Raw genomic sequence first — 25,120 nt, forward strand, 5'->3', positions numbered from 1 at the left:
TGTAAGTGAGTGAGTGCAAGTGAGCCAGTGAGGTGTGCAAGTGAGTGAGTGGAAAAACCTTTATTGGGAAAATTAATTGTCTCGCGATGGCCGTGGTCCTCAGTCCTGGTCCTGTACGGCTTGTTCTGTCCGCTCCGCCCTGTCATTCAGCCGGAGCTGGTCTTCAGGGGCATGCTGGTCAGTGCGGCCTCCCCTGCTCAAGAGTAGGGTTGTAGTTAATCAGGGCAGCTCTCGTTTTGGGTCATGTCCATGCTGTATGGTACAGCGAGGGGTAGTCCCCGCATAGTGGGAATTTATTACTGGATACAGTTGCGTGGTTGTTCAAGACACTGGGGTGTAGTTAGGTATTGGTCAGCAACTATCTCAATGTCACTGATCTGCGCCGATTTACGCCATTGACCCCACCCTGGAAGCGGAGGTGCGGGCAACGAGGCATTCCTGTAGCGGCGGGTGGGAGCATGCGCATCGAGGCACCCTACAATGCCATACATCGCAAAACTGATCCACCACTCCCATGCACTGGCGTCGCGGTCAACACACTGGATTTAGGTGAACTAAAAATGGTAGGGTTTTAACTTAGTTAAACCGAGTAGACATGTGGAACAGCCTTCTGAGGAATTCTGAGGAACAGCCACATCAACTGTCAAATGCATCCAAAGGTACTCTACAATGTTGTGATCACAACAAAGGGATTTAAATATTAATTTCAAAAGCTGACATTACCCCACCAGGTCATTATGTAATAGATGTGCTTCACAGGTTACGGTGAGTTACTTTCAACCATGCTAGACCATGTGTTTTTAATAAAAACGACAGCTGATTAACTTTCCCACAAAATTTAATGTGGGTGGCAACCATGGAGCGTTATCTGGCAAAGAATAACCATTTCAGAAATCAGGATCATACCCTGATTCAGCTCTCAAACAGATGTACACTCTAATGTGGTCATGCAGTTGCATGCTCTGTTCAGTGCAGTCACACCATCCTTATATGACTACTTGTACGACTGTGAAAGTGCTAGCGAGGCACGAAATAGTTTGATTTAGACCAAACCTAGCATCAGTATAGCATGGTAGACGCTCAGAAAAGAAAAATGGACAACTTAATCTCAGCACGAACACCCTTTATTGTTTACTGCTATAATACCAGAAGCAAAAGCAAATGCAAATGAAACAGTTTGGCACAATATAGCTTGAAACGAAACGTTTACTAAGCTGTCACCATTGCATATGCAATGCAAGAGAAAAAAATGTAAAATATCACGGCTTTCATGCATCCAAGCAGAGCAACAAGCAAAAGAGTAGGATCGTTACATCACGGTATGATCAACAACCAGCCGCAAGTCCTACAGTCTACTTGTTATCTTAGCTTGCAATGGTGAAATGGAAAAAAAAACCTTCCCTTTACATATGCACGATATTCCCATGACAAAAAAAAAATGAGGACTATCACAAAACATAACAATACAATAAAAACACACCATGCAAAACTACAAACTGCAGGTTTTAAAAATTCTTGCATACAGCTGATACGTCCTCCATATCCCATTCAGGCGAATGGAAAGGCAAGAATACTATTGCTGGTGTGTTCACAAAATGACCCAGTCCAGACGTACTAGGAAACAAACCAGTAAAAAAAAGGGAGACCCAACTTAATCTTTACTATGAGATCTTGTACTTCAGCATAATATAAGCAAGGCAAGCACTAAACTGTAACCAGTTTAGTTGCACTGAAAAAGTGTAGGTCACCAGAAGGAGCAAAATCAGAGGCATTACTCCTTTTTTCAGTCAGGGCTACTGGCAACAACTTTCAATCATGAAGTGAAAGGCATGACGGAAGCACACAGGGTGGGGAGCCGAAGCGCAAACATGCGCGTAACATTTAAAGCTGGTTACTAGAGCTAGCAGAGCAGTGGAAACAAACAATGTGCAGCATGTAGAAGTATCAAAAAAGTTGCAAATTAAACATTTGTGTTACTCCATCAAGTACACTTTTCTTTTACTACAAGTCCAGCTCTGTAACTCACCACTGCAATTATACATGCCTAAACAGCTACTTCAAAAGATGCTAAAAGTTCTTTCTAAGGAAACAGTGCAAGAAACCAAGCGGTTATACACAGTGAGTACTGAATAGGAAGCCAACACATTTTTGGCAACTAGGTCAGAAGTGACAGCACCACTCAGATGAAGTTTAGAAAACAGGTAATACGACTAGAAATCCAAGGAAAATGTTTTGAGATCTCAACATACGAAAAAAAGAGGTGCAGACGTCTATGACGAGGCCAATAGTTCTTACTGTTATCACAGTACACTTGCTTTGCGACACAGAGATTACATATGCAGGTTTTAAGCTGGAAGATCCAAATTTAAGAGGCAAGAACAGTAGCTGTCTTTTTCAACAGACTAGAGGGCTTTACCACCCACAAGGTGCCCAACATTAATGCACACTATGCAGGAAACAGAAGAATACAGCAGAGGTGGATTTAACAGTAGGAACTGTCTCCTCCCCCATGTGAGAAATTTTTCGTAGGGAAACATGTTGAACTACATTTTTTTCAATAAAAAAGTCCAAAGAATGCAAGGTTTAAATCAAACCATCTGCCCCCCCCACCCACCCACCCACCCTCTCCATGAGCCACCTATAAATCTGCCCCTAGAGTACAACACAGTAATGCTAAGAAAGTACAGGTAAAGCTGTTCTGAAAAGCCACAACATATGCTTTCATTTACAAATCGATCAGCCCTTCAATAGCTACAAGAGGACATAAGATGTCACGCGCTTTGTGGCATAGGTTTACATGTAGTTCAATAACAATGATGCAGCGAGTATAAAGATGACTATAAGGCCCTCTGACAAAAGCCTTTTGTTCCATGCACAGTCACTGTCATCTGTTTCGCACAGGTTAAATACAGCACAAGTAGAATGTTGTAAATAAAACCTATTCATTACAAATGTCAAACCCTGCAAGAATCTACATGGGGACACATGCAGCAATTTACACTCCATTTCAATCTTGGTGAACAATGCTGAGGAAGCTGCATAAGTAGTGTGTGTGAAAAGGCATATTATTCCTCTGTGTGTCACTTCTACTTCTCGAGGCCTCAGTGAGGGGTAGGACTAAAGCATGGCAAGGTATAAAGTAAAATACTACACACTACAACTGGCAATAGAAGATACTTGGCCTGTAGCTGCCTGTGCGGCTGCTCCGAACTCGAAGCCCAACAGGCATTGGTAGCTAGAGCCCGGGCCGGTGCGGAAGCTACAGGGATCCCAGACAAGGGATCCCTCCTAGTGTTTGTAAGGGGCGGGCCCTTCCGGCTCACCCCATCGACCTTTCACTGTAAATAGAAATAAAAGTCTTCCTCCTCCTCCCCTGCTTCAACCTACATTATTGTTATCGACTTTGCACTGATGGTGAGCTATTGTTTGGTACAAACGTATCCAGAGCGATAGGCATGCTAGCTCTGGCAGCATTGCACGCCAAGTGTGAAATGGAGCATGCTAAATGCAAGCAATAAAAGCGGACTACTGAATTGTGCCCAACAGCAAATAACAGGCCTTTTATGGAAAAAGAAAAAAAATAAAAATAATAATACAGCTACATCAGTTGTTTACTTTCGCTTACAGCTACAGAGGTACCACATAATCTGTACCTGCAGCACAGATCAATTTTTATGGCAAGATAAACAGCGAAGAAATTAGTCGCATAAAGCCTTACCAGACTGCAATATATATTACTGCAACTATCTAAAAAATTTTGCTTTTGCTTTCCATGTAAGAAGAAAAATTGGCCAAACGTCAGTCTGCATAATGAAAAATAAAAAATAAAAGTAAAAGTGCACACACTCTCATGCACAAGCAATATATGAAACACTCCTCATACTAGACCGGAGCGAAATAGCGAAGTTCACATTAAATTTCGCACTGAATATAGCGCACACATGAAATTGCATCACTGCAGGCATTACAAGTACATAGGAAACTTACATCAAACAATAACCCCCCCCCCCCCCAAAACAGCCTCACCACACTCGACCTTCACACCCATTTTCAGGCTAAATTCAAAGCTTCTAAGGTTGATGCTACATACGACTATGATTGTGGCAATACTACACAACGACCTCAGTGTCACTCTGCCACAATCCAAGAACAGCAAAATAAAAAACACTGTATTAATGCTTCCCTCAGTTGGAACTTTTCACCGCACAATGTATGTATTTGGACAAAGCAATACAGACTCAAGAATAAAAATAAATGCTTCTAAGTTAACTAGCCAAAAAGTTTAATTAATGAGCACAGAGAAAAAAATGACAATGCCAGGGTCCTTTGATACCTTTCAGATAGGTATGAAAGCTTCATACACCGTCTGCAGCGACCATGCAGTGGTGCCATGCCAAATGGTGTTCACAGCCTTTAATAAGGAGAGAGCCAGCCACAAATTGAAGCAGCCCTAAAGGGTCCCTAAAATGGTTCTCGCCAAGGGTAACAAAAGCCGAAATGCCGACAGGCATTAAATCGCCCATCATCTTCCTGCAAAAATTTTTTATCTAGCTTATGTAGCACCAGATATATCAGCCATTAAAAACTGCCTTTGGCCTTTTTCCTCTCAACTCATACACCAGAGTGAGCCAGAAAAAAAAAAACAAGATTAGAGGCCAGAACCCTGCTCCACCCTCGAAAGCATCACCTGGCCAACTCGACTTGATTAAATTGGTTTTAGAGGAATGGAAAGGGTGCTGTAACTATCTCGCATCTCGGTGGACACCTCAATCATGCCGCAAGAAAAGGTATGAAGGAGGGAGTGAAAGAAGAGGTGCTGTAGTGGAGGGCTCTCGAATAATTTCGACCACCTGGCGAATCTTTTACATGCACTGACGTTGCACAGCACACGGGCACCTTTTATGTGTCACCTCTAGCAAAATGAGGCCGCCGCAGCAGGGGTTGAACTCAGGTCCTCCGGCTCAGTAGCCAACAACCACTTGTTTACAGTTTTTTACCACTCACTCCCTCATCTCAGTACAGCAATAGAGGGGAGAGTGGAAAAGAGCAGGGCCAGATGTGCATGCTGCCTCCTTTGCCCGCTTCGTCAACGAACATCAGTGCTCCGAGTTGTAGCCAATGAAAACCCTTCACTGCTGACATCACGTGTGCCTTACAACTTGAAAGGGAGAATATGTGCCCGAGACTGGCACCGGACGTTCCTGTGAGGCACAGGATTGGGACCTTTCCAAAATTATTTGTAAATTTGACCTGCAAGCGGCATGAGCACTCAATAGCCTTTACTTTATGCAACGCATGCATTATATTGCCAGTTTGAAAACCATTGCACAGACCCTTGAAGTACAGGTATGGGGCATGGTTCCACGTCCACAGCAACCGCCACAGAACATCATTACCACTTTGTATGCCTCTGTACATGTGCAAACAAAATTACCAAAATGACCCCATCGCCATACCCATACCTGATGAACAGCTTTGCAAACGCAAGCATGGCAGTGGCAATTTGGGCAAAAATTTACTGCTTCAATCACGAATGAACACAGCAAGCATTTGCTCAAAAACTACTTGCTGAGACATAAACATACCACACAGCAAGCATAAAGGGACTGTGTCGCATCTCGGTCATCGGCGTTCATGGTCCAGGTATTGATAACATGCATATTTATGTTTCTGGTTTTCTTGTTCATTTGAGGTGGCTGGCCAAACACTTGCCGTACACAGGGCTCTACACGGCTGCTGACCACACAGCGGCTCACTGCCTTCTTTGTACCTGCGATATCTGTTACAGTGGCTGGCTCTGCACCTATATAAAGCTTTGGGGAAGTTCTATGAACGGTAAGGAGCTATAAAAGGACCCTGATATTGCCTACGATCCGCACAAAGCTGAATAAACATAAAAAATGTGGAGAGAGTTCCAACATAGTAAATCAATGCCAAAACTGGCACACACACAAAGCTAAAAATATTTCCTTCTTGCCTAAAATCAGCACACCAGTGCACTCGCTCATCACTGAAAGTTCAAACACTTGCAAACTTCGTCCCTAAAACACAAGCATTAAAAACAGACAGCCACTATACTTCCACCACAACACACTGAAAATACAAGATCTGGTAAAACACACCAAACACAAGGCAAAACATCTATATCTTTTCAGTACGGCTGTTACAAAGGCTGCTTCTATCACTAATGTTAGCTATCAATGTTAACGTTAAATTACCCTCAAATGCCTATTTTCACCATCCAATAGGAAAAATCTGCAGCTTTAAATTTTTTAGCAAAACTGCAAGAAAAAAATGGATGCATGCTCACAGCTTTATTGGATGCAGATACACACTGACACGGAGTCTTCCACATCCATCATCAAGCTGCAAGCAAGCCCAAAGTGATTAAGTGGTGTATCAAGGCTTCCGTCAAAATTTTTGTTTTCAGGTTCGTTATACTAAATGTACCGTAGGTATGGAAATAAAGAGTTTAAAAGGTGGTCCAGTCAGTGGCATAGCAAGAAAATTTTTTTTCAGGGAGGGGAAGCTGTGTCCAGACCTTTGGGAGATGATGAGATGAGGTGGAAACCGTGTCATTTGAATGTGTTCACCACATTTAGGAAATTGTGGTGGTGGTGGGGGGAGACGGCCTCTGCTAACTATCCTCATTACACCCTCAGGTCCAGGAAATTGGCAACAGCAAGAGAGGTCAAGAGACAAGAAAACAATACAAGATGGTAGTGTCCCTTCTGCTGCAGTATTAAAGGGTCCAGACAAACCCACTAAGGCTGCCAATTAACCAACAGGTGAACTCAGCAGGACTGATACATTCAGTTTCATAACAGCAGCAGACAGAGAATAGTTACCCAACCAGTAAAATTTAAGGGTCAGATTAAGCACACAAAACACTGAGACAATGGCAATGACAACTACTGAAAAATAGGTATACCACCAAGTGTAAAGTAAAATCTCGTGTACTAGCCAGACAACCACAGCCTGAAGAAAAGCATTTCCCACAGCCTTTACATTCTACACAGCTTCAATTTGCAGCACAGAGACATATCTTCGTGAGAAAATTTTATGCACCTACTTGAACAAATTGACCATAAGTTTTTGTGAGATTTGCTCTGCACACACAACAAAATTGTCCACAGGTGGAATGTACAAGCATGAGAGCACATGCAAGTAAGCTGAATAAGAAATATGTAATGCATATTTTAAAGTTGTATACAACAAGCACGCCAAGACATCACAATACAAAAAAGCCCGACACACATTTTGACACATAAGAATAACACTTAAGCATTGACAGCCAGAGGCAGAAGCAAGCATTGGGTACAAGAGAAAAGAGCAAGAAAATGAGCCCCATACTGTCACAAGTCAATATGAAGCACAGCATTATTTCTGTACTTATGTACTCCTGAAATCAACGCGCTTCAAGCAGAACAAACACGGAGAACACATATTCAATACTTTTTGATTTCATACCCTTACGTCGCAGACAAAAAGACTGTAAGCACTAAATTTCAACCGCGACCCAATTCACGGACAAACAGAGAGTAACTGCCCGTCACAAAGGAAGGCATAAAATTTAGCTTGCATGTCGTGGTTTACATAACTGCAATTAATGTGGGTTTTTTTGTAAGCTGCAAAACAGGAGGGCCCACTCGGTGCCAAATGAACCTCGGGAGAACAGCTATTGCCCTTGATTCTATCCCAAACCACACCATCAAAATGGGAATCAAAACTGCTGCAAATGACTTTAGTTGCAAAAAGTCATCTTAGCCATGCTGAGCTTCCTTTTCACCATAGAATAGCTTTATGTGGCACCTCAAGCTTGTAAGAAGGCTATAATTCAAGGAATCTAATGGCATATTCCAATTGGCAATTTGGAGCAAGTTTCCTTACTCTGCGAAACCAAAGAAAATGTTTCAATGCACAATTTGGATTCAGATCACAAGATCTGATTGGGCCACAATGAATACTGTGCTTCTTCGCAGGTTCAGCGCAATGCCCCAAATCGCCAAGTGGAATACACCATAAGCATTATCTCTCACCCTAATTCTGTTCCATTTTGGCCTGTAACTCACCTGATCTGCTTCCATTCCACTCTTTGCCCACAAGTGCATGAAAGCAGCCAGCAAACACCTTTACTGTGGAGCTAAACATTTGCAACCCAGCTTAGCTTCATAGCAATACCAAATAATACTTCAGACAAAACACAAAACGCGTAGCTGCAGTTTGAACTTGAGTAAATGTTTAAAATGCAAATGACATCTTTTGCATTCCAAAAGAATGACACAACCTTGACAGACACTACTAACTTCCACAAGGCAAGTAGCAGCACACTCAGTACAGAAAATCAGACATGAACCAACCATTGTATTAGCATAACGTGAACGCTTACACATAAGCACTATATTTCAGAAAGATAGAACTGAACAGAGGTTATGCTGTCTAAAGAAACATCTGTTGTAGCAATAAAAGGAGAAAAATAAACGAAAAGCTAAAGAAACAAGTAGCTAGCCATTACGACATAAACTTTATGAAGATTTTTTTTTTTTTCACATTCACTACGCAGTCAAGAACCAAATAATTGGTTTACATCTTTTTCTAGGAACTACTATTTTGATTTATGCTGAAACAATGTTCGCATCATTGACCAGCTCAGAAGGAAAAGTCACCAAAGCTTTCATCCAATCAGTGCTTCTCAATGGCTGCGATGAAGCTATAGTGACACAAGGGATCCTGAAACAGTTTAGTAGGACTGGGCTGGATAATTTAGGTATGAAGGATGCTACTCAAGCAATATTTTCGCACAAGAATTTCTCCTGTGTGCGCTCTGCCAAGAGTCGCGTACAATTAAATGCTGCCCTCCCACAACGTGGTCTTCATCCTCTATACACACACCCTGATGGCAATGCATCATCCCACGACCCGAGTCTTTAGAGCCAAGCGAGGACGAGAGCTTTCCCGGCTAGTTGGTAACGAAGCTGACCAGTGGAGTGTCCAAGCCAAACCAAGCAAAGACATCGTTTATTCTGGCAAGACCTGTCACTTGTGCCTCACCACATACCTAGAACCTGCACAGTTACGCCATAGTACTAGTGCCAAGATTAGCTTCCACCCATACAATCATAAATGCTCTACTGCGATCCCAATGTTCCATCTTGACGAAGAAAGCTGCAGTTCACCTGGCTAAGGAGTTAAATAGGCTTCACATCCAGTAATGCTGCAAGGGTGGTTTTTCCCCATTTTTTTCCCCATTACGGGGAAAAAAATCCCCTTTAACTGCAGACGTGTACTGCATGGTATTGCAAGCAAATTCCACCTTTTGGCAGAAGCACTGCATTGGATTGAAGATGTGCACTTTTTTATACCTTTATATAAATTTTAATGTTAAGCAAAAAAGTACCCCTAAGCGAGGTTTAGTACTCAGATGCATTCGAAAAATTATGCAATAAATACTGGTGATGTCACTTGGGCAAGCCCAATAACACAGCTCACACAAATGACATCCCACCCGCATGGCATCCGATATGTAGGGGCAGCTGAAATGTGCGGAATGGCATGACCCTCATCGACTGGGTCTGTAATTTTAAGACCTACATATTACAGGGCTCATGCAGAGCTCTCAAACTTCACTTCAATGCTCACAACAAGCTCCTTGACAGACAATTGCCAGATTAAGACCACAAAGATTGTTTCAGGGTCCCTTGAAACAGAGCACATTTACTTTTTTATCGCAATGTTTTTGCAATATCACCTAACAAGAAATTTCCCGCACTTAAAATACCCAACAGTTCGCACATTTTTCTTTACCTTACGATGGCATACACACCAAATAGCATGCATACCAAATCACTGCCTACTTTACTATAAAAAAAGAGAAAGGGAGACACAGCAAAGCCACCACAGGAAGAAGACACAGCTAAGTATTGCTAAGAGTAGCAACTACACTGCTATATACAATCCTTGTCTCAAAGCCAGATACGTGCATGATAGATAACTTCCACTAATGCTAGGCTGCCACAGAGCAGCAGAGTAACGGAAAAAGTGGCCTTAAGTAGCTTGTTCAACTTGTGATTGAGAAGGCATACCAACATTGAATAAAACAAGTCACCTTTGTTTTTCGGTGGCCTAAAAGTATTTCAAACTGACAAAATGCAAGTTACCTGGAGCCCCACCTCACCGAAAATGATTGAGAACCTGCACCCTCAAGAAGTAAAAATAGAAGAAGCATATTTCTTACCACAGACACCGCCAACAAAGAAAGGAAAGAAATTCGTTGTAGCCATCTTGGTGCAAGAAATTAATGAACTTAACTGTTACTGACAAGCGAAACTAACCAGAAGAAAGAAGAAAAACCAAACTTCCAAAGAGGGTAAGAAAAAAAAGGGCAAACAACCCGCAACTGAAAAGAAAGGGCAGTTTGGAAACCCACAGACTTCCATAAGCATGAAGGCAAGGTCCCCGATGCTCCGCCTCTCTCTAGGCAACATTCAGCATCTAGTGTGTTCTTCTATGGCGTAAAGGTTTCATCCAGATGCTTTTCAAGGCGTTAACTGATTCGAGACACCCTGCCCCCAGCTAGAAACAGTAAATTTGAAAATAAAAAGAGGGAGACATAAAGCAATGGCGCCCTCTATGTGTTCCCATCACGGCTGGGACTCTCGTGGTGGTGGCGGTGGTGGTGGCTGCTGCGGCTGCTGTTGCTGCTGCTGTTGCTGAATATCTTGCTGAGGCTGCTGGGGCGGTGGCTGTTGCTGTGGCTGCTGTTGTGGCTGCTGCTGCTGCGGTTGCTGCTGCTGTTGCTGCTGCTGTTGCTGCTGCTGCTGCTGCTGCTGCTGCTGCTGTTGTTGTTGTTGCTGCTGCTGCTGCTGCTGCTGTTGCTGCGGCTGGGCCTGCTGGTCTGCCTGTTGCTGTTGTTGTTCCTGCTGCTGCTGCTGTTGCTGCTGCTGTTGTTGCTGTTGCATTTCCTGTTGCTGCATTTCTTGCTGGTGCCGCTGAATCTCTTGCTGGTGTCGCTGCAGCTCCTGCTGCTGCTGGTGCGCTGGCTGGAGATGGCTGGGTGTCTGCAGGTGTAGTGGCTGCTGGTGTGCTGGCAACTGCTGCTGCTGCTGAGCAGTGTAGTTGTCATAGTAGGCATGACAGTTGCACGCTGCAGCACAGTTGGCCACGACTTCTGAGGCCCTTGTTACAGCAGGAGGGCGACCACGGCCTTTGTGTGGCGACGGGCTCATTAGGTTTTGTGCTGGTATGGGCGCCTGTGTCAGGTCCTGCAGGTAACACAAGCAAAGCAGAGATCCAAAAGTTAAAGACGAAGACATCACGAGGTCTTCCAGGAAATATGGCCTAATCCAAGTCCACAAAACCTATGGTTCAGCCTGTACCTGACTTGGCTGTCCACTGGAGGGCACCCCACTGTGAATGAACAAGTCTTCAACCTCACCTTTGTAACTGAGTGGTGTTGCGTGAAGTGCTAGCATTGAATTCAGGTAGTGGAGCTACTTAAACACTGCATTCACATCAAGTTCTGCTTCTGGCTTAAACAGCCAACCTTGGATGCTGTTCACGCATGCAAAGTAAAGTTCCCCAGAGACTACCAAATGAGGTGCATGCTGAGCCACAGGTTATGAGGATAATAAATCCAATCAGACACCTTCAAAACAGACCTCGCACACTGGGCAGCTAAGCATGAATTCTTAAACCAGAACCTAACTAACAGAACCTAACTAAGAAATTAATTCACAGAATCTTAAAGGTACTCAGGTGTTTGGCAACTCAGAAGTGTAACAGCAGCTTAACACACACTACCCACCCACACTTCGCTACTTTAACAGGACTCGCTCAGCCAAATGAGAGCGGAGTCATCACTCATAGGGAGCCTTAGTCACTTAACTCCCCACAAAACACTCGGAGCATCTCAAGTTTAACAAGAACAGAAACCATCACTTTAGGCTGCCAGGAACACAAAACATCTACATCTGGCTATTTCTGTACATGTACTCTGCAACACAATGGCACATACCTACTACCTTGCCATGGGCTCATTCATCAGATGAATTCATGGTAATCAGCAAATGGCTTACCCTCAAGTTTGCAGAGTTCCCAACTTCTGCCAGAAGGTCCATGACATTGAACTCCCGGCGCTCAGTGCTGGAAGCCGAGGGAAGAAGGGAGCCACCAGGGCACATGATATTCCGTATGTACTCTGGGTGAGGGTGGTGGTTGTTGTAGAAAACAGACAGCTCTGCGGCAGCCAGGGCCAGTTCCAAGGAGAGGCTCTTGATCACATTGAGCGGCGGTCCAAAGGAATGAAGTGGAAAAATGTAGCCCTTTGATGTCTCCTGTGTATAGCCAAGCTGCTTGAGAATAGTCTTGGTGCCCTGAAAAGAAGAAATCAAAGGCAACCAAATCAAAACACAGCTTTTGCAGTCATAAACCAGGAGAAATACGGTACAGCAAAATTTGCACAGGGCATTCATGGGGCAAGGATCCTGTCAGGCAGACCATCAGAAACATTACAATGCAAAAAACCATAGTATGCAATACCACAGTGTAGCAATAAGCTTTACATCAACTTGACAGAAAACCACAAAAGCTTTCAGAATAAGAATAGAAGTAGTGTGAAAAAAAAAGCCCTTTCCTTGTAGACTGGGTGTGCAACCTAGCATTGAAAGGTGCACTGAGGTGGCCTCACACTAAAACGTAGATAGCACCTTTAATTCCACATCTTGACTAGTCTAGGAGCTGCTCTTTTCCTAAAGTTCTTAACAGCACACCCTATAAAGAGTGAAGACAACACCACAAAACACTAGTGGCATAGGGGCACTTCAGAAGAGACAATGCAGAGAGCACTACTATCAACGGTTAAGTACCAACCCTCTGTGTAACATGTTCCCCTCTGCTGAAGAGCGATCCGTCAAACAAAAGAACAGTTATAAAGACCACTCCGTGATGTTCTTTCTTGGTTTTAAGTTTGAAATGTCGCTTCATAAAGTCACTCCTTGCCTTCCTTCTTGTTTGTGTATACTGTCATAAAAGATGCGACAACAGCTTGCCTAAAATCAGCTCTACTGAACTCTTTTCCCTGCCAGGAAAAAGCAACTGAACAGAAAATAAAAAAAAAGCTCCAGTAAACAAAAACTTAGGTGCACAAAAAACAAATCAGCATCAAGATTTCGACAGCCTGCAATCCAAAGCGAGAAAAACAGAACCACGGGTATGTCCCAATTATGACAGAGATCTTGAAAACCACAAACTGGCAAATGATGGTGCAAAACAATAAAAATACGAGGTCATGCACTGGAGTCAACTTGGATGATGATGGCAATAATGGCAATAAGTTGCTTTCATCCCTGATACTGTCCTTCACAACAGCCATCAGAATGACAGCATGCAAAATATCTGCCTCAAGTGCATTCACGACTGAATGATATTGTGCATTCCAAATGTGGCCCTGCTTTTTTTCTCTTTGCTTCTTCCCATTTGTTTACCCAACGCACAGTATGCTGTCAGCTGCTTATACAATGTAAAATAAACTGCCACGGTGGCTTAGTGGCTACGGCGTTGCTAAGCCGGCGGATGTGGAACCGAATCCTGACTGCGAAGGCAGCATTTCTATGGAGACAAAACGCAACAACGTCTGTGTGCTGTGTGATGTCAGTGCACATTAAGGGACCAGAGGTGGTGGAATGCCATTGCCTAGCAGAGAAGGAGCAAGTGTACTCAATCCATAAGATATCCCCGAGATGCAGAGGTGGCGATGTGGGCTGGGAGACAGCGACATCCAAACTCACGGAGACAGATGTTGCTGTCCGCAGAGGTTGAGCAGGAGTTGAGTCAAAGTTGTGTTCAGGCCTACCTGGCGAGCCTTGAGATCAGACGGCCGACCGAAGACGCTGCGAAGGAGTGGCAGGGAGGCGGCCAGAGGCTGCTGGGCCATGCTTTGTCCCAAGAAAGAAGGCGGGGACGAGAACGAGGCTGGCGCTGGCAATACTGGGTGTGCCACTTGTAAAGTGGCAGTGGATGGTAGGTGGCGTTGAAGTCCACTAGGACGGCCGCTCGCAGCTTGTCGTATGGCCTGCAATCTAAAGCAGGGCACGTGGATCAGCAAAGAAGGACAGGCAAGAGAAGAGGTGTTGCCACTCGGGTAGAGTGCAGCCACGAGCTAGGCAAATCACACACCAAAGCCTTTTGGGTCGGAACGCCGGAAGCAGCGGGTCGAAAGTTGGTCTTGGCCAGTCTGCCATCCTGGAACGTTGGTGGGAAGAACGCACGGCTTGATGGGTCACCAGAATATGGAGGCCGCCTAGTACACAACCATGATTACATTTATTGAAGTCTTTTCAATGTGGCGATCAGTAGAGCAGCAGCGGCAGGCTACGGCTGATGCATAGGTCCACAGCGCTCTAAAGCCCTTGTACTGGTGCTACTTTATCCTCTTTGACATGCAGCCGGCACTGGCCATGCACGCTGTTACAAATTAATCCGGAGGCCTCCACAACGGTGCCCTTAAGAGCCCGTGTGCAGCTTCGAGTACCATTCAACCATTCCATTTTACGTTGAATGGTCATGCCATTCAACGCAAAATAGCATCTGCAATACTTATGCATGATGTTCTCACCATAAGGAACGTATGTTTAACTCTAATGCATTTTGTGGCACTGCTTGACTGTGGCATTGATGGTCACACTGCCAAGACAGAAGTGCAAAATGCGCACAGTATTTCATTGCACTTACAGCTGGTAGTAAAGGTAGTAAAGTAGCAGCAAGTGAAATGAAACTGGATCCTTAAATCATTCTCTGGACCTTTCTACAACCTAGTGAACGAATGCAATACTAACTCTCTTCAGAGGAGACAGCAACTACTTCACCCACAGTAGGATATAACTCTTAACTCTAAAAAGCAGCCGATGGTAACACTGGGCCACAGTCCATAGCATCCTGTGTCACTCCGCTGCCAATCACAACAGCAAACAAAATCAGCTTTTTAATGTCTGACTACATTAAACAAGCCAAGCATCAAAATTCTAGAGCTTATAATTTTCCTCGCCGATTAGCTTCTTATTTAGGTAACAAGAAAAGTTTCAACAATAGACTACTTTTTTTTTTTTGTCGCGAAGGAATTTTGTGCACCAGTCCTGAATGATGATAGTGAATTTTTATGGTGCAAGGGCATCTGCGGCCAAAGAGCGCCAATGGCACAAGGTGCTTTCTTCTACTCAAGGTGGGGTCAAAGACCCATTTCCCAAGCATTTCACCCTGATTAAGCCAAGCCCCAGGCCAGGGGAAGCTTGTATCCATTTATCTCCGGTGGGTCCCCGGCGGCACTGGGGATCGAACCCTGCGCCTCCCGCATGTGAGGCAGATGCTCAATGCACCGGTACTGAATGTGGGCAGAGCTCCACTGCAGACTTAAGTTGTATCTGACTATAGCATTGGCTATAGCTAAGGCCTCTAGTTTCCCATGATTCCACGAAAAATCGCAGATTGAAGCATTTTTTTTTTTGTAGAAATGTGTATTAGTGGACGCATTCTCTTTCTGATGCTCTTAGTGTTACATACATCAGTAGGAATGACAGTACGATGGAAAAAATTACTATTTTGCCTCATTTGTACGAATATAATGCAGAGGGGGGGGGGGGTTGACAACTCAGGAGAATTTAAAATAATTATTATTACGATCATAACACAACAAACTTTTCAGTTCAACCATCACCATGGGCCCCCAAAAAACGCAGATGGCACGCTAAAATACTGAAGCCCCGGATATGTGGACGTCATTTCAGAAGCAATGCTTTAGACACATGCACCACAATCGAGCCAAGCCAAGCCTCTGATACTTTAATGCACATGGCCTCCAACGCAGCACCAGCCGCTGTCAATGGCATGCTGCCGCTACTCGGTGTTTCGCGCTCCCCAGTCCTGTGCCTGTTTGCCCTCCTCTGCTTTCCCTACTCCTATCAACTCTTCGAATGCCTCCTCTTTCTCAACGGCCCCCACTGCCTCCTTTTCATATCCACAGCAACCTTTACTTTTCCACACTTGCACACCGCACTCTTTGCCCCAAAGACAATAAAAAGCTGGCTTCTCTTAGTACCTCTTAAGGAGGGACGCAGCTTTTAGTAAACTTTTTTTCGTTTTTTGATGTATTGCATGAAAATTTTTGATTAAAAATAATTATATGACTACTCTTACAAAAGTTTCACCATTATACCTAATTGTTGTCTAATATATTTTTCTTCTCAATTTTGTGAAAAGACTGCAGAGTTAAGAAAATGTGGCAGAAAGCTGGTTCAATTTTCACTGTATACCTACTGGCATGCTACAGGTCAAGATATTCTTATAATTTTTCTTTCGTACCCCGCTGCGGTGGCTGAGTGGTTATGGCGCTTGGCTGCTGGCCCGAAAGGCGCGGGTTCGATCCTGGCCGCGGCGGCTGAATTTCTTGAAGGCGAAATTCTAGAGGCCCGTGTGCTGTGCGATCTCAGTGCACGTTAAAGAACCCCAGGTGGTCGAAATTTCCGGAGCCCTTCACTACGGCGTCTCTCATAGCCTCAGTCGCTTTGGGACGTTAAACCCCAATAAACCAATAAACCAACCAATTTTTCTTTCGTAAAGCACAAATTTTGGTTTTGAATTTTTGTGATGCAGTGCCCACTGACATATCTAGAGTGAGAAGAAAATTTAATACAAAAATTCTAAAATTCATAAATTTGAAAAACAAAGAATGTCTTGACCTGCACAGTGGTCCGAGGAGTGCAACGAAAAGGGTAAAAATGGATAGCACAGTTGCGAAGATATCTGCTCCGCAAGGTGATATCTAGGCAGAAAACTGTAACAGAAAAAAAAAAAAAACGCCCACTGTTCCGAGCGTTTGCTCGCATTATACAGCCACTGCAGTTCACAAAAAAATTTTTTTATAGTACTTCCCGGTCGATTTCAGTAATGAAACTTCAGGACAGCATAAAAAATTTCGAAGTCATGTCCCCCCATAAGCCTGATGGCAAAAGTTGCTTGGACAGTCACCTTGAAAAGCTCGTCAAAAAAAAAAATTGCACTGTATTCATATCTTGGTTCCAAATACAGCGCGAGGTGTACTGTGAGCCATTATTTGACGTTTTCTGTGGAATTTTGCAGATTCTTTGTTCTCAATTCACAGAATTTAAAATTTTCTGCCACAGAAAGTTAGGGGCCTTGGCTATGGCACCTATTAGTTACTGCATTTCTATTCGGGTGCAAAACAGGCATAGTTCAAATAAAAAAGCCCCCTTTGTAGAGCTGTGTAACAGGTTTACTGCAAAGGTGAAATTCAGCTCAAATGGCATACCATTCTCCCCACTGCATATTATGACAGCACCAATGGTGCCACAAACTCTAGAGAAAGGTCTTCATATAGCTATTGCAGTATAAGTCACCAATATAGACATAAAATCCATGCCAAAAAAAGGACTTAAAAACATGCTGAGATAACTGACAAACAAATAAGAGCAGGAATCAAAATCTAGGCAATTTCACGCACTACAGAAAACGGAACTTTCTCTTTAACCCCAGAAGAAAGATCCTTCTAGCAAGCCCTGTTGCACCGTAAGTTACTGCATGTCCAAAAAAAAAAAAAAAAGAAACCTTACAGCTGGCTGTCTGCTGAAGCCAGGCAGCATGCTAACAATCACAGTACAACCCATTTCACTGACCCAGTGAGCGTTGAAAAAAAGTCCACACATGAACCAACGTGGACCACCGCAGAAGTTGTGCAGCCCAGGTGACACAATTCTGTGGTGTCATAAAGTCTGTTTCCAACCCGCTACCCGTAACATGCCGGTGCACATTTGTCACACGAGCCATTGTTGAGCCAGACATGCGAAGACTGTCATCAATAGACACCGGTTAGTAAAACAGGAGCAAGTGCGGAGACAAATTAGAAAAATGCAACAATAGGGAAATCGAAATCGAAAGATCACATATCAAGCAGCCATGCTGCTGTTAGCCACCGTACTGAATCATTGTAATATGAATCTCTGTAAACAGTGTACATAAGCTAATTTCCATTCTCCTCATTGTCTTTTCTACAGCCCAACTGCCCCGTGCTCAAAAGCAGTACCAACCGAAAGCTCAGCTATACAACAGCCCACACTCCAGTCATTATACACAGGGATGCTTTTAACTGCATTTTATCTACTGCTGCTGGCAAGAGGCAACTGCCAGCCTCAGGAGCCCTCTATGATTAAAAACTTCCGTTACTACAAATGGAGCAACATACTTCGCTTTAGAACATACTACTCACGCATGCTGAAAAAATACTACAAGAGTAAACAATTGTTTTGCTTTCACAAAAGCAACAGTTACAACACCATGAAGAAGATTCCGAACAGGCGAAAAACAAATAGAAAGAACAACACAAAACGAACCTGTCATGCGCAGCTCTGTAATTACTAACACGACTGCTAGCTACTAAAGTTCCTGTCACATACACCATAATGCCTACCCATTTTTATCCCACTTGAATTTTCAGTGGTGGAAAGGCTGCAACCGTTTCGGAGAAGGCTACGTAGCAAGCAAAAAGTCAATTTAGAGAGGCTTTTTCATGTTTTGCAGCACAGGCCTGATGCTGAGAAATGCTCTGCAGGATCAGCATAGCCCGTCCTTGCAAAGGTCATAGATGGTGCTAGCCGCACTCTTTGAAAAGGTTTCAGCCAATTCATATACATATTTACATTCGTGTTTGCTTGCTTTTCTTGTTCGACCCTAACAACACACCCAGTAGCCTTGGCCACCTTCTTGCCTCTGCATGTGGTTGCATAAAGCTACCACTGTGGAAGAGCTGACCACTCCTAGTCAAAACTAGATAGCTTTCCAGACACTGCAGAGGCTTCCTACCTCTTAAACCAGCTAGCCCCATCAAATGGCTACAACTGCTGAAAAGCATGTGGACACATAGAATGAACATATCAGACAAGGAAAGGTGAGAGATAATGATGATAACTGTCAATGCCCTTCCCCTCTGTGTCACTTCTGTAGGCACTGCCATCTACTTTCACACGGTCACTTCCAGTGCCCATAAAGTAACGCAAGCTGTAATCAGAGCACTTACCAAGTGTCTAGCAAGCAACACATGCTGCTGCTCTAGCTACGAACTTATCGCAGGCCCCTGCAGCTATGGTAGAATGGTCTAAGATGTTAACTCTTTCGCTACCGCGCCATAGGCCATCGTTCGCATATGATCGATCCAAATCGCCCACGCAAAATAAGCTCATTTTGGAGCGTTGTGGACGTGCTCCGCCATCTAGTTAGCGAGCTCAACAACTGCTCTTTCGATTGCAGCCTTGGTTTCAGTGTTTTGACTTGAGGGGGCGCCGTGAAAAATAAAACTTTGAACAGCCGCAGCAGCGTCAGCTGGAGAAAATGGCGTCTGCGTCGCCGCGCGCTCCTCGAAAGCGAAAGCTTACACCGAGCATGTCGGCCGGTTTCGGTTCCGTTTTTTGCGACGAAAGCAGCCTGGCAATTAGTCTGGCAACAATGTACAACCGTCGGATTTCGGTTTCGACAGCGAGATTTCACCTCGGGAGCCTGGAACGTCAGCGCGTACTTGCATGTAAGTTCTGTTTTCGTTCGCTGTGTGTTTTCTGCGGTGCATACGGTTTGTAATTGATGACAGTGGTTTATTTTTGTGCTTCAGGGTCTTGACAACGTATGGCGAAGACAGTTTGCCAAATGCTCGAGTTCGCGTCGCGTTTTTCAACCAAGACGACAGCTAGGTGTCAATATCGGCACATCGCTGCGGAGCGGCGCTCGGAGATTCGCTCGACTTCTCGACTTTTTTTTGATGCTCTTCACGGCAGAAATGATGAAGACCGTGTGCGGAAACACTAATAAGTATGCATGGATGAAGATTTTTAGCTAATTCGGCGTGACGGCTCATGGGAAGACGTGAATCTGTTGGAGATTCTGATGTTCATTGGAATCATCATATACATTGGAATTGTTGACCTGCCACGACTGTATCTCTACTGAAATACCAGAATAATCTATTCTGGCCCTCTGCCATCAAAAATCATTTCTCAAAATTGGTTTTTCGCTTTCTTTGTTTGTTTGTTTGTTTTTTGCACGTAACGGACCCGGATGATTCAGTGCCGGCAGCTTCTATTGGCAACACTTGCAAAGTGTCCTGGCTTTTGAGCCACATCGATAAAACTTATTTCATCGATCCTGATGTTTTAGAGCTTTCCTAAAATGCCAAATTTTATCAGCTGGCTTTCAGGGAGCAGCTCATTCAAGAAATCTTCGGGTATGATGAGGGAAAAGAAGTCCACGCCCCCAATCTTCTCATAGAATCCATTCAACACCAACCGAAAAGAATGAAAAAAAGAAGAAACTGCAAGCTCGGCTATCAGAGAACAAGGGAGGAACAAAGATAAAACCTTATGTGAAGCACTTGTCAGTCTATCTCTGCTTCACATTTTCACCCCTGATTGCTCTTCACGGTGGCACCACAGTCATGACCCCTGACTTGACATGCCATGGAAAGTGCAGTAAATTTTTCTCATAGCTGAAACTGTGAATATTGACAGCTATAAACATATGCAACAGTGTGTATATTCCAATTTTCCTCTAATCAAGTTCGGGCTTAGTGCAGCCGGTAATTTTTGTTTTTGCTATACACTTTTTTTGTTTTTAGCAAATTTCACAAATAAATGTTCATTTACTTTTGCACACACAACTCTTCTGTTTGTTTCCTTCAGGAGTGTAACTAATAAGCTACAATTTCATGCATTGCAATATGTGCTGGGTGTATTAGTTCTTGAGAAAAAAATTTTTCTTTCAGTACGCTCCAAATCGTGCATTTTTCTGCGGTAGCGAAAGAGTTAAGCTAACTAGTCACTCCATGGTGGCATTGGCCCAAATTGAATTCAGTAATCAGTAAAAAAGTTATTTTACTCATGTGTGAATACATTTCCAGCAGAAATTTCAGCATTAATGGATCCAGATTGAGTCTTGTTTGATTGCTCTCAAAGTGACTGACTGAGATTTTTCAGCTTCGCTAATCCTACCTACGCAGTACTAAACACTGCTGGACACATTCTGCTTCTACTACTTCCTTTTTGTATGCAACAAAGCTTTGAGTATAAACATCATTTACACATCCAGTTTAATAATTCTGCATGTGTTTGGCCTGCAACACACGCACATTAAAAATGCAACCAAAAGCTATGTCAAAAGAGAAACAGAAAGGAGGAATGTGCACTAGCCAGACAGCAACCAGGACCGAAGGCTGAAATCTCCCCAAGTGTGGCTATAGCTTGACCGCCACAAGACTACAGCATACTACAGGATGTTCAAAATTAGGCTTTATGAATTTTAGCAGTACACAAATGTCACTATTGTAAATGGGTTATGCGGTCAGGTGGACACAGAAAGTGAAAAAAATTGTCACTGTTACCCGAGTAATTACCTAATATTCATCAACTCTTGATTCACTGCAGTTAGCATGCATGTTTATATTGAAAACTTAGGTAGTGGCATTCAAGGACTATTGCTTTTTGTACAATTTTAGTAACACGCCTGTGTCCCGAGATATGCATGCCTAAATTTTCAGCCCTATCCGTCTAATAATGCACACAAGATCGCGGCTCTCAATGTGAAGCTCCTCCCTGATGTGACGCAGCTACTGCATACGGCGCTGCGAATGAGAAGAATGTGGAGTTACAGGCGACAGTTATAAATTTTCGCTCTTGGCCAGCAGTATGTATCACTGCGCTTGACCGCATGCAAAGCCTAAAGCGGCACCATGTCTTTCCCCCACTTTAGAAGCAATCGCTTTAAGAAACAACACTCGCCCCACGCCACCGGCACAATGATTCTTTGGTTTCACTAGCCAAGAATGAAAGGTTCCCATTGTAACCCATTTACAATAATGACTTTTGTATACTGCCCTTTGTATTTTTTTTAATCCATAAAGTCCAATTTTGAACACCCTGTACACAGACAGTGAACCAAAAGTGAGGAAAGCAGACCTTACGCTGTGCATCCCAAATCCTACACCGTATACAGCAGTCTACTTTTTAGAAGGAACAGTGGCAATACACAATATGACTTCCACTTTAGTACACTGCTCGTAGCCAGCACCTGTGATAGCTGTGCACAGGCAAGCACAAAGTTAGACAAAACCTGAGAAGCAAGTGGACCGAAGAGATTTACAACATACGAATAACAACTGAAGGCTAGAGATGTGTAAAACTGAGATCACCACCTTGAAAGACAGTGAGTGGAATAGGGAATTTAACCTTCTAACTCTGGGGCATCCTCTCACTCGCCCATTAACCTGGATATGTTTAAGATATATGCATGACAGCTCAGTACACTTCAGCAGTGCAGAGAGTCACTGCAGATGGCCTCTAGATGCCCTAGCAGCCTTTTTTTCCACTCAAATTCCACTCTGCTATATGAGTCCAGGGATCACTCAGTGAATGTCACTGCTGAACAAACAAAGGAGGCAATGCCTCTTACAGATGAACACAAATGCAGCCACAGCGGCTCTACAATGCATATACATGTGAACATTACAAAGATAATCTCTAATTTCAATGAGCTAGCATCTAATTTCGGTTTCATAGTGCAAACTGAATTGTCCTGAGGTTATTTCATCTTTTTCATGGCCACACTGATGTAGAAGGCAACTCTGATGAAGAGTAAATGTAATGCCAAATAAATCCCAGACATTACCCATTAATTTTGCAATGACGAAATGCCTCAACTTTCTGGACTCAAGATCAATGACACTGCATGGAAAAAAAAAAGGGAAAAGAGGGAAAAAAGAAACACTAGGCACTAACACTAATGTTAATAATTAGTCACTGCCAGAACTAACGTCAGAGTGCTGCAGATCACTGTGAAACTCATAACTGCCATTCCGAAAAAAATAAAATCAAAATCAAAAAGTGGATATGCTGTAGACACAAAATGATCCTAAAGAGGTTCACCGTGCAAAAAAGGTGCCATGTTCAGCATAGATTACGTTCCAACATAACATGAAAAGCAAGCATGAATCCATTTGGAGACCTCCTTATACACAAAGTGGTGTACCTACGGAGCAGAAACAACAGTATGTTTTCTGCAGAATCACCTACACTAGCTGGAGAAAATGCTCTTATTAGCTTTTACTGCAGCTACCTAAGGTAATGCCACAGTAAAGGCTAATAAGAGACGGTGGCATTCCCCATTGCGCAATCTCGCATCTGCTAGTGTGGGGACTGTGCCCTTGAGTGGAACGCAGCACTCCAAAAGTGTTGCACCTGCCTACTGTTCAGTTTCCTTCCTGGAAAGTACAATACCGCCACAAGATGAAGACTCCACAATGGATACTGCATTTTACTCAAAACTAAAGCTGTTTCTTGCCATTACTATAGAGAGCACTACTTGCCAAACCAAAGATGCAAGAAAACAACACATGAAAAGTCACAAAAATGACAAACAGCAGCAACGGAGCTCTTGTGAAGACTAAACAGCTGGTATTGCCCAGAGAGGACGTGAAAGTACGCAGAAGCACATGGAGTAATATGGCCATCTATGCGGAGTATCTGTTTTACTGGAAGCCAGCATCAGCTCGCTGCCAAAGCACAAAACTCCTGGGAGCCCAAAGTACTAGTCCACAGATTGCTAGAGATTAAAACAAACGCTTTCCCAGCAGCTTTCAGACATGTGGATGGAGCTTCTGGGCTGTCTGAGAAAATCAAATTCACGAAAGTAGTTTTGGGCTTCTGTACAGCCAGCAGTTCATGAGTCAAAATCAAAGAAGTTGAATTCTGCAATTCAACACATTCTGCAAAACTGGAATTTACTGTTCCTAAACAGCAAATAATTTTAACCCAAACTCACATCCAAATGGAACACCTATGAAGCATGCCATCAATTTACAAGTAAAGCAGTTGTCAATCTTTGCAGTCCACGATTACTGCAGCGAATACAGAACAGAAAACATAGAGAGTACGATGTGCACTTTTCTTCGCTTTCATGGAAACAACCCCAATTATCGACAAAAACAACAGCTCAAAACAAAAAAGAGCACTTAGTCATAGTGACCAACTGAAGACTGAATGGCACTGAAATGTGAGACTAGCAATTCTAGATATAGATAGATGGAGTGCATATACAGGCAACTCTGGGATGGGGTGATAGAGAGGAAGTGGGGTAGTTCCATATATACAGTGTACACAGTTGTCTACTGCTAGAGCGAACATGAATATGCCACATGTTGGATACTTGCAAACTAATGAACAGGCAGTGCCGGTAGCTGCCAGAGTTCCTGTACTTTCTACATGTGTACAGTGTGGACATCATCTTGTATGACACTCTGTGGAGCTGTGATCTGACTCCATCACACATCACAATGTTCACCCTAACAGTGGATACACCTGTACCTCTTTCTTAAATTGGCAGTTAGCAAGGCTTTTCATGAAAAGTTCATTAAAGGAAAAGAAATGTGGACAACCTCTTCCGGAAATTACATACAGAAAACCACATGCTTTCTGCATCCACGTTTTCTTATATGCCACTGAACAGCCAACATCTATATGGTTTGACTGCGTTATAGCCATCACATTAAGCTTTCAAAGGCCCTCGAAACAATAGTTTACCAACTCAACGGCCAAATGAGTTACTTCACAGACAGTGCCAATGGCCACTGAGTCAACTGCTTATCAAATCATCACAGCAGCAGAAAACTCCATCAAAGATCCTAGGGGCCTTCGAGCAGCAGTGGTGCCCACTCTAGGACAAAGGTCGCTCACAGCTACGCACTGAGGAATAAATTCATAGCCGTCTAATTGCTACAAGGTTACTGAAGTTTATTAAAAATATATATAACATATCTTGCTGAATAAAAGACAAGCTGACCAGCACAAAACAATGCAACATGGGATATCATTATTGCCAGTTGTACAAAACCACCCGATAGCTGCTTGCTCAAAAGTGCATGAAAGTTAATATAGTTTGTTGAAAAACAACAAAGCTCATTTTGGGGAAAAGTTGATATTACCGTAGCGAACAAACATTTTAGTTTTAAACAGTTCAGGTGGAGCTAGCTGATTTTAGCATGCCTCCAAAATTATCTGCCCGGCGGTGGTGCCAAAAGAGCTTA

General features: G+C 43.5%; 1 protein-coding gene across 2 annotated transcripts in view; it reads right to left on the reverse strand.

Moving 5' to 3' along the window:
* Positions 1–2,631: 2,631 nt before the first annotated feature.
* LOC149350492 (uncharacterized) overlaps positions 2,632–25,120 on the reverse strand; it is a 42,074-nt gene continuing 19,585 nt past the window's right edge. For both annotated transcript variants that reach the window (XM_089579522.1, XM_089579521.1), the window contains exons 4-5: positions 12,075–12,371; positions 2,632–11,261 (exon numbers count right to left, since the gene is read on the reverse strand). In XM_089579522.1, the coding sequence (XP_089435648.1) occupies positions 10,641–11,261; positions 12,075–12,371 (918 nt within the window). In that variant the 3' untranslated portion in view covers positions 2,632–10,640. The remainder of the gene's footprint in view (positions 11,262–12,074; positions 12,372–25,120) is intronic.

The sequence above is a fragment of the Amblyomma mixtum genome, chromosome 3 (genome assembly GCF_055824585.1).
Source record: "Amblyomma mixtum isolate Tamu chromosome 3, ASM5582458v1, whole genome shotgun sequence".
NCBI lineage: Eukaryota > Metazoa > Arthropoda > Arachnida > Ixodida > Ixodidae > Amblyomma > Amblyomma mixtum.